Source organism: Colobus angolensis, unplaced genomic scaffold (assembly GCF_000951035.1).
Source record: "Colobus angolensis palliatus isolate OR3802 unplaced genomic scaffold, Cang.pa_1.0 Scaffold333, whole genome shotgun sequence".
NCBI lineage: Eukaryota > Metazoa > Chordata > Mammalia > Primates > Cercopithecidae > Colobus > Colobus angolensis.
The window spans coordinates 390537-400493 of NW_012116633.1; the positions used below are offsets into that span (position 1 = coordinate 390537).

The following is a 9957-nucleotide window of genomic DNA, read 5'->3' on the forward strand; positions in this document are numbered from 1 at the left end:
TTTGGTCTAGAACTAAAGGAAAAAAACCAGCACTAGCTTTATTTGCAAGGAGTTACATGAAACCATGGAGTGGATATTATGCTCCAGAGACCAACTGTGGAGCGAGTGAACCAGGACAGAACACCATAAAGCGCCTCCATTTCAGGGGCCAGAAGCCAGACGCGGTGGCTCACACCTGTAATCCCAACACTTTGGGAGGCTGAAGTAGGAGGATCACTTGAGGCTACGAGTTCAAAAACAACCTGGGCAACAAACTGAGACTCTGTCTTTACAAAAAATAAAAATAAAACAATTAGTCAAACATGGTGGCACACACCTGTAGTCCTAGCCACTCGGGAGGCTGAGGCAGGATTGCTTGAGCCCAGGAGTCTGAGGCTGCAGTGAGCTATGATCACACCACTGCATTCCAGCCTGGGCGACAGAGTGAGAAAAATAGGTAGACTGTGTCAATGTAGAAGTCACTGGATTTGCCAACCAAGAGGTCATCGGTGGCCTGTGCAGTTCAGTGGAATGACAGCTGTGCTGATAACTGGACTCTCGGGACTGAGGAATGATTGTGGAGGAAACAGCCTCTTGATAACACAGAAGTAAAAAAGCAACTCCAGCCGAAGTAGGGAGGGTCTGGAAGGAAAGTAGAGAATGGCCACTGGCTGGGGAGACAAACACGTGGAGAGACTGAAATTCCAGGAGGGAAAAGTAAAGACCCTCAGAAACTGCTGCCCAAATCTCCAGCAAAGGGGCTCATGTTTCACCGAGACCACGGTGAGGGGAAAGCAGCAGCCAATCGGAAAGGAGATGAGTTCATTCCGGGTAGTTTTCTCAGTTCCCATCTGAGAGGTCTCCACGTGAAGAGGGAAAAGAGGGATTGCAAGGACTAAAAGCTGCAGGGGATCTGGTAATGAGACGACCAGAATTAAGATCAGCAACGACATTCACAACCGCTCCCTGAAAAACTCCAGCTCGAGGTCGAACCACCAAGCAAGTTCCCTGTTCTACATCCAAGGAGTTGAGCACTGCTGTGGTCACAGTAGGCCCCCACACACTGCACACGCCAGTCTGGGGTACTGGGGGAGGTAAGGGGGTTGGGACACAAACATTTTCCGCTGGCTTCAGAACCAAGCCTCTTTCATTGTGTCTACTTTCTCCCCTTGCTTCTCAACTCCCCACACCCTAGCTCTTGCCCAAGTGATCACCACAACTGTTCTTGCTTCAAGGGCCTGGTGTCCTCCACACATAGTGGCTGCTCCTCGGTCCTACTCCATCCTGTTGGTGACATGTGACACTGCTGATCATTCCCTCCTTGAAACTGCCTGCCCTCAGGGCTTCCATGACACCTTTCTCAATTCTTTTGTGATCCTTCCAACTCTCCCTTCTTCCTCTCCTGGATTTTCCCTTCTTCAGCAAGGCTCAGGCACTCTCATGGTGCTGACTTTCATCCTCTGACCCTCCTACTGACGTCCTCACCCAGGCCTCAAAATCTCAGCTACCACTACAGGCTGTAACCAAGAAGTCCGTGCTTTCTGGAGACAGAGGGAGGAGAACGACCAGAGAGTAGCAGACCAGAGGCGGGGACGGGCAGTGGGGTGGGCGAGGTAGGGGGAAGTGCACATGGTTAACGACTATGAAAAAATAGAATGAATGAGTAAGATCCAGTATTTGATAGCCCAACAGGGTGACTACAGTCAACAATAATTTAATTGTACATTTAAAAATAACTACAAGAGTATAACTGGATGTGTTATGCTCACAAATACAACAAGAGCTGCAAGTTCCCAGAGGAGGAGCCAGGTCCAGCCGCAGTGAAGAAGCCTGCCGCTCCCTCTACTGGCTGTTGGACACCACTGCCTGTAGTGTTTGCTCTTGGCAGAGTCATGGAAACAAGCAATTAATCAAAGGGTTGAGGTTAAAAGGTTTAGAAAGTCTTTTAAAAAGATTTTTTAAAATCCTCGATTTTAGGATCACTAATGGAAAAAAGGGAATTAAAATTAATCCTTCTTGAATTCTACAGTCTGCTTTATATTTATATAGATCACGGCCAATCATGAATCGGCTTGCAAGACAATGCCTATATATTTGTAGGTTTTTTGAACAGTATTTGTCCATACTTAGAGTAGAAAAGATGTTGGGCTTAGGAAGCAATACGTCAGCCCAGACAAAGAGCTGAAAAGAGGTCTTACAAATCAACTGTTAGCACTTCTGGTATAGGAGAAGATGAAGGAAGCCCACGAAAGCTTTTCTCTCTCCACAGATTACAATGAAAAATTTCCAGACAGCTGGGCGCAGCGACTCATGCCTGTAATCGCAGCACTTTGGGAGGCTGAGGTGGCGGATCACCTGAGGTCAGGAGTTGGAGACCAGCCTGGCCAACATGGAGAAACCTTGTCTCTACTAAAAATACAAAAATTAGCCGGGCACGGTGGCATGCACCTGTAATCCCAGCTACTCAGGAGGCTGAGACAGGAGAATCGCTTGAACCCGGGAGGTGGCAGTTGCAGTGAGCCAAGACTGTGCCACTGCACTGCATCCAGCCTGGGTGACAAGAGCGAGACTCCGTCTAAAAAAAAAAAAGAATCCCCAGACAAAAAACACAAAAATACCTGAGGACTCTGAAAAGCAAACAAAAGCAGGTGGTCTGGGAGGGAAACAAAACCTGAGAACCATCTGGAGTGGAGGATGGATGTGAGTTTCTTGGGGCTTTTTCCCCTCTTTTGTCTCAGGGCCTCAATCCTGGTGAAGCTGTGGTGGCCCCACAGGCAGCTCCAACTCCAGGAGAAATCCAATCTTTCTGGCCAGGGGACTGCGAAAGGCTGGAGACCCAGGAGGAGCTCACAACTCAAGGGCAGCCACCCAGGCGGGGACCAGCAGCAGGTGTAGCCTGGAAGCCCTCGCTGTCCACAGTGCCCAAGAATCCTTTTTCCTTTTCCCTTTTCTACTTCCCTGCTCTGCTCCAAGGACAGCTCTAGTAACAACCATACACAAGCGGACAGGCAAACCTTTGAGAGACAATCGGAACTTGTGACTAGAGGACCCAAAGAGGGGTATCATGTGGGCTAGAGAGTAGGGAAGTTCCAGAGAGGAGAGCTAGAGAAGGGGACTCCTCCAAATTTGAATATCAATCAACACAAATTCTAGATTCACCTGAGCTATTTATGTGCAGAACTGCACCAAAACAGCAAGCATGGAACAGACCCAGAACAGCAAAGACCCCGAATGAGAAGGGAGTGAGTTACACCACCAGTCCAGGCCCATATGCAAAGACCCAGAGTGGCAGGGCAACAGTTTCAAAACCAAGTAACACTGAAATCCTTGCCCCAGAAGGCAAGACTGACTTGAAGTCTGAACCTAATTAGATAGACAGCCTCCTAAAACACAAACCAGAGTTTAACAGGACCCAGAGTCTAAACAATATAATACTCAAATGCCCAGGATACAATCTACAATTACCCAGATCAGGAAAATACGATTCATTCTCCACGGAAAAGATAATCAACAGGTGCCAAGCCCATGATACCCCAGATGTTAAGATTATCAAGATTCTAATTATTATAACAACTGGGGGAAAAGGTAAACATTCCCGAAATGAATGGAATAATATAAGTTCTCAGAAAAGAGCAGAGTTATAACAAATAACCAAATGGAAACTTTAGAACTGAAAAATACCCGAAATGAAAAATTCACTGGTAGGCTTGATAACGGAAGATGCCAGAACAATCTGTGCATATGCAAACAGATCAACAGAAATTATCTCATTAGACTTTGAGGCTGCAGTGAGCCTGATGGCGCCACTGCACTTCAGCTTGGGCAACAGAGTGAAACCCTGTCTCTATTAAAAAAAGAGACAGGAAAAAAAGAGAAATTATTCCATTTGAACTACAATTTTTTTAAAAAAGGAACAGAGCCTCAAAGATCTGTACAGCAGTATCAGAGGTTTACCAGTTGTGTTTTTGGGAATTGAAGAAAAGGAGGAAAAAGAGATTGGGACAGAAAAAATATTTCAAAAATAGGTGAAAACTTCACAAATGTAGTAAGAAACATAAATCTACATAATCAAGAAGCTCAGCAAAGAAACTGGGGAAAAAAAAGCTGAAACATATCATTATCAAATTATTGAAGACCAAAGACTTAAAGAATCTTTTTTAAATTTAATTTAATTTTTTATTTTATTTATTTATTTATTTTTTGAGATGGAGTCTCGCTCTGTTACCCAGGCTGGATGGAGTGCAGTGGCGCGATCTCAGCTCACTGCAAGCTCCGCCTCCCAGGTTCACGCAATTCTCCTGCTTCAGCCTCCCAAGTAGCTGGGACTACAGGCACCCAGCACCACGCCCGGCTGATTTCTTTTTTTGTATTTTTTTAGTAGAGACAGGGTTTCACCGTGTTATCCAGGATGGTCTCGATCTCCTGACCTTGTGATCAGCCTGCCTCGGCCTCCCAAAGTGCTGGGATTACAGGCATGAGACACCTCACCCGGCCTAAAAAATTTTTTTAGGCTAGTGAAGTGAAGCAGTGAGAGTACAGAGGGGATTAAAAAAAAATCTTAAAAGCAGCCAGAGGAAAATGACACATTAGCGTTAGGGTGATAGCAGATTAAAAAAAAATTTTAATTAATTATTTTTCAAAATATAGAGATGGAGTCTCACAATGATGCCCAGGATGGTCTCAAAACTCCTGGCCTCAAGTCATCTTCCTATCTGAGCCTCCCAAAGTGCTGAGATTACAGGCGTAATCCACTGCATCTAGCCTGATCACACATTTCTAATCAAAAACTGTGACAGCCAGAAGTCACTGAAATGACATCTTTAAAGTTCTGAAGGAAAAGATCCAGGGAAATAATCCTTCAGGAATGAAAGAAAATAATGACATTCTCAGCTAAACTCTCTTACAAATAAGAGAGTTTGTAGCCAGCAGACCTGTTCTCAGAAAAGTGCCAAAGGAAGTTCTTCCTGGTGAAGTAAATGATAAAAAGGACATAGGGCACTTCAGGAATAGAGAGTAAAAGAAATGATGACATTTTGGGTAGACATAAAAGATATTTTTGTTCTCTTAAGTTCTTTAAACTATGTAAGAATATAGAAAGTAAATGTACCCTAGAACTTAAAGTATAATAATAATAATAATAATAAAGTAAAAAAAAAGTAAATGTTAAAACACCACTAATAGTATGTAGATTATATGTTCCAATGTATGTAGTTTATATATTATAAATATAACCATAACACAAAAAGAAGGTAAAGAGACCTATATACACTAATTGGTAAAACATTAACTCTGGACTATAAATGGTCAGGCATGCATATTATTAACCCTACTAGTAACCCAGTAGGGATCCCTACATTAACTACTAAAAAATAAACAAAAAGATACAGCCAAAAGTCTACAAATCTTTTTAGCTTTATAGATATAGAAAAAGCAAGTGACAACATTCAACATCCAATCTCAGCAATTTGAACTTCCTAAACCTGGTAAAAGACATCCATGGAAAACCTAAACTAGCATCATACTTAATGGTGAAGGCCGGACTGTATTCCCTTAATATCAGGGACAAGCTGAGGATGTCTGCTCTCACCACTCCTACTCAACATCGTCCTGGAGGCCCGAGCTGGGGCAATGAAATAAGAAAAAGAAGGAAAAGGCATACAGATGAGAAAAAAGTAAAACTCTGTTTGCAAACACCATGACTATCTGCATAGAAAATCCTAAAGAATACACTAAAAAAGTTCCTGGAACTAGTAAGTGGATTTTTCAAGGCTTGAGGGCATAAGATCAATACAAAGTCAGCTGTATTTCTATATCAGCAATCAACAACTGGAAATGAACACCATTTACAATAGCATGCAAAATTATGAAATAGGTATAAATCTAAGAAAATTTGTGCAGAACCTGTATGCTACACTGTTTTCATGGACTAGAAGGTTCAGTATTGGTGGGTTGTTTTTTTTAACCTTTGACTGATCTTAAATTATTATTATGAGTTTTTTTTTTGTTTTTTTTTGTTTTTTTTGAGACAGAGTCTCACTGTGTCACCAGGCTGGAGTGCAGTGGTGCGATCTCAGCTCACTGCAACCTCCATCTCTCGGGTTCAAGTGATTCTCCTGCCTCAGACGCCCGAGTAGCTGGGACTACAGGCGCTCCTGCCACCACTCCTGGCTAATTTTTTGTATTTTTAGTAGAGACAGGGTTTACCATGTTGGCCAGGATGGTCTCGATATCTTGACCTTGTGATCCACCTGCCTTGGCCTCCCAAAGTGCTGGGATTACAGGTGTGAGACACTGCGCCTGGCTGATCTTAAATTACTAATATTGTCAAAATGTCAATTCTCCCCCAAAACTGACCTATAGATGTAACACAATCCCAATCAGAATCTCAGCAGGATTTGTTCCAGATATCAACAAGTCAATTCAAAAATGTATACATAGGCCAGGCACGATAGTTTACGCCTCAAATGCTAGCACTTTGGGTGGCTGAAGCAGGAGAATCACCTGAGGTCAGGAGTTTAAGACCAGCCTGGCCAATACAGTGAAACCCCATCTCTACTAAAAATACAAAATTGGGCCCGGGGGCAGTGGCTCACGTCTGTAATCCCAGCACTTTGGGAGGCCAAGGCGGGCAGATCACAAGGTCAGGAGATCGAGACCATCCTGGCTAACATGGTGAAACTCCGTCTCTACTAAAAATAGAAAAAATTAGCCAGGCTTGGTGGTGGGCACCTGTGGTCCCAGCTACTTGGGAGGCTGAGGCAGGAGAATGGCGTGAACCCAGGAGGCAGAGCTTGCAGTGAGCCAAGATCGCGCCACAGCACTCCAGCCTGGGCAACAGCAAGACTCCATCTCAAAAAAAAAAAAAATTAAAAAAAATAAAAACACAAAATTGGCCAGGCACGGTGGGCTCATGCCTGTAATCCCAGCACTTTGAGAGGTCGAGGTGGACGGATAATCTGAGGTTGGGAGTTTGAGAAAAGTCTGACCAACATGGAGAAACCACGTCTCCACTAAAAATACAAAATTAGCCAAGCGTGGTGGCGCATGCCTGTAATCCCAGCTACTGTGGAGGCTGAGGCAGGAGGAATCACTTAAACCTGAAGGTGGAGGTTGTGGTGAGCTGAGATCATGCCATTGCACTCCAACATGAACTCACAAGAGCGAAACTCCATCTCAAAAAAACAGACAAAAGAAAACCAAAAAAACTGGGCTAGCTTTCTTCTCATGTAAACCCTTGGTCTATGACGTTTTCGATTTTAATAGATTGAACTCATTCCAGACCAAGAAAAAGAACTGGACACTACAAGAACCCACAGAATACGATCAAGCCACTTTTGCCTCAGGCAAACACAAACATCAAAGGACTTCATTGATCAACTTTATAAAAAATACTTTAACTTGTAAACCCTACTTTTCATTCAATTTGGTCTGAATTCTGGGAGTGGGGGTGATGCAATAGGTCATACAAACTGGGACTCCAAGAAAAGATTATTTATTATTTTTGTTTTTGAGACGGAATTTTGCTCTTGTTGCCCAAGCTGGAGTGCAATGGCGTGATCTTGGCTCACCACTAGCTCACTGGCTCACCGCAACCTCCGCCTCCCAGCTTCAAGAAATTCTCCTGCCTCAGCCTTCCTAGTAGCTTGGATTACAGGCATGTGCCACCACGCCCAGCTCATTTTGTATTTTTAGTAGAGACGGGGTTTCTCCATGCTGGTCAGGCTGGTCTCGAACTCTCGACCTCAGGTGATCCGCCCGCCTCGGCCTCCCAAAGTGCTGGGATTACAGGCATGAGCCACCGCACCCGGCCAAGAAAAGATTTTTACACCCCATTAAGATTTGTTCCTCATGGCACATGTACACATATGTAACAAACCTGCATGCTGTGCACATGTACCCTAGAACTTAAAGTTAATAAAAATAAATAAATAAATAAATAAGGAAGGTCTTCTCCTGCATTTACTCAGTCAAACCAGAGTTAGTACTTGATTAATATAATATTTCAATTCTGTCTTGTTTTTTTCCCCATTTCTACCACATTATCACATTTCCTTCCTTTCAAAACAATTTAACTTATTTTACGAACATTTTGAGATCAGCTCATGACATTTAATATTCTCAGTAATTAGAGAAGAATTAATTTCGTTAGCCTAGAATACACTCACTTGTGTTTCTAAATTAGTAAGCTCATTTTCATCCAGATAATGGAAGGCTAGAGGGGTCCTGCTTTAAGAGTAGAACTATTGGTTCTACCAATTTTGGCTTGGAGGCACTGTGTAGGTAAGAACCAAGTGGCTCTGATCCTCAGCTCTTGGAGTGAAGCGCTCTGTAAAGTTCATCTGAATTGAATCGTTAGGGTAGAGGCAATGTTAATAATATAGAAATGTTTGGCCCTGTTCACAGTAATGATTAATAAATAAGGTTGCATCATTTATGGCTTCTGGAGTCCAAAAAGGACATCTACACATATTGTTTCCATGAAGACAGCACCCTTCACCCTTGCCCCAGCCTTGTGAGTTTAGCAGATGATCCTTATCTCAGTGGTGAGGATAATGAAACTCAGAGAGGTCAAATACCTTTTCCAAGGTCATGGTGCTAGTAAGGGGCAGAAACTGGACTAGAGCCCAGGTTCCCCGATTCCAATCTTGTCATGCTGTGGTCAGATGCTAGCAGTTGGGAGTTAGCAGATATAAATAAACTGTATTTTGGCCCATTTGATTGAGATCTCTACCCATGACCTAAATTTGCCTTCTTTTCCATGAGGCATATCCATTTCCCCTCACCTGTCTTTTTTGAGAATTATTCTCTGCTAATTTTGCCGAATAAGCAGGCACACTAATACAGTATCACTAGGAGAAATGAACTTTCTTCATTGATTAAAAAAAAAAAAAAAAAGATTTGTTCCTTACTCTAGTCCCTATGTCTAACTTTCAGTTGTTTCATCTACAATACTGTAATCCTCCTTTAAATCCAAACCCAGCTGAGTATCAATACACCGTAGCTTCGAATGGCTTTCCTCAGCCATCATTTCACCATGTGTCACTCTCTTCCTACTTAAGAGATTTACTTACTTGGTCAACTTGTGGCTTTTCATTGCTGTGAGAAATTCTCTGACAATCTCAGGACTCTGGTGCCTGCATGGTGTTTTTGATATGTATTTTAACGTCTGGAAAAAAAGAAAAAAGCCAAGCATAAGACAACCCTGAACGAGAAAAAAACGAAGGAAATGGCTGTAATTAAAATTCTAAAATTTTGTTTTTAAAAATCCTGTAGAGGCTGGGAACGGTGGCTCACACCTGTAATCCCAGCACTTTGGGAGGCCGAGGTGGCCAAATCACCTGAAGTCAGAAGTTCGAGACCAGCCTGGCCACCATGGTGAAACCCCATCTCTACCAAAAATACAAAAAATTAGCTGGGTGTGGTGGTGCATGCCTGTAATCCCAGCTACTAGGGAGGTGAGGCAGGAGAAACACTTGAACCTGGAAGGCAGAGGTTGCAGTGAGCCCAGATTGCACCATAGCACTCCAGCCTGGGCGACAGAGTCTGAGACTCTGTCTCAAAAAAAAAAAAAAGAAAGAAAAGAAAAGAAAATCCTATATAAAACAAAGAGGCATTCAGGAGAACCAATCTTCATGTAATTGGAATTCCTGAAAGAGAAAATCAGTAGCTAGCACAGGAAGAATAATTAATGAAATTTTAGAAGAAAACTTTTCTGATTTCAAAAAAAAAAAAACTCAATCTGACAATTGTGCTATCATATTTTGAACAATTTTTTTAAAGAGGGGGAACCCAAATAATAAAATAAATTGCCATGAGTCTACATGGATATATATGAGTGAATAAAATAATGGGTAGGAAGATACAACTTTTACTTTTTTTATTTTTATTTTTTTTTTGAGGTGGAGTCTCGCTCTGTCGCCCGGACTGGAGTGCAGTGGCCAGATCTCAGCTCACTGCAAGCTCCGCCTCCTGGGTTTA

At 42.8% G+C, this 9957-nt stretch overlaps 1 protein-coding gene across 11 annotated transcripts in view; it reads right to left on the bottom strand.

Annotated features, from left to right (window-relative positions):
* Positions 1-9957, bottom strand: part of CRCP (CGRP receptor component) — a 45255-nt gene that overhangs the window by 12020 nt on the left and 23278 nt on the right. For 7 of the 11 annotated variants that reach the window (XR_001002901.1, XM_011952104.1, XM_011952108.1 and 4 more), the window contains one exon: positions 9051-9145. The exons of 3 other annotated variants lie outside the window; for them this stretch is intronic. Coding sequence is in view for 7 of the 8 variants with exons in the window: in XM_011952104.1 (XP_011807494.1) it covers positions 9051-9145 (95 nt within the window). In the remaining variant the exon portion in view is untranslated. The remainder of the gene's footprint in view (positions 1-9050; positions 9146-9957) is intronic. One more of the 11 variants, XM_011952110.1, reaches the window with a different exon arrangement.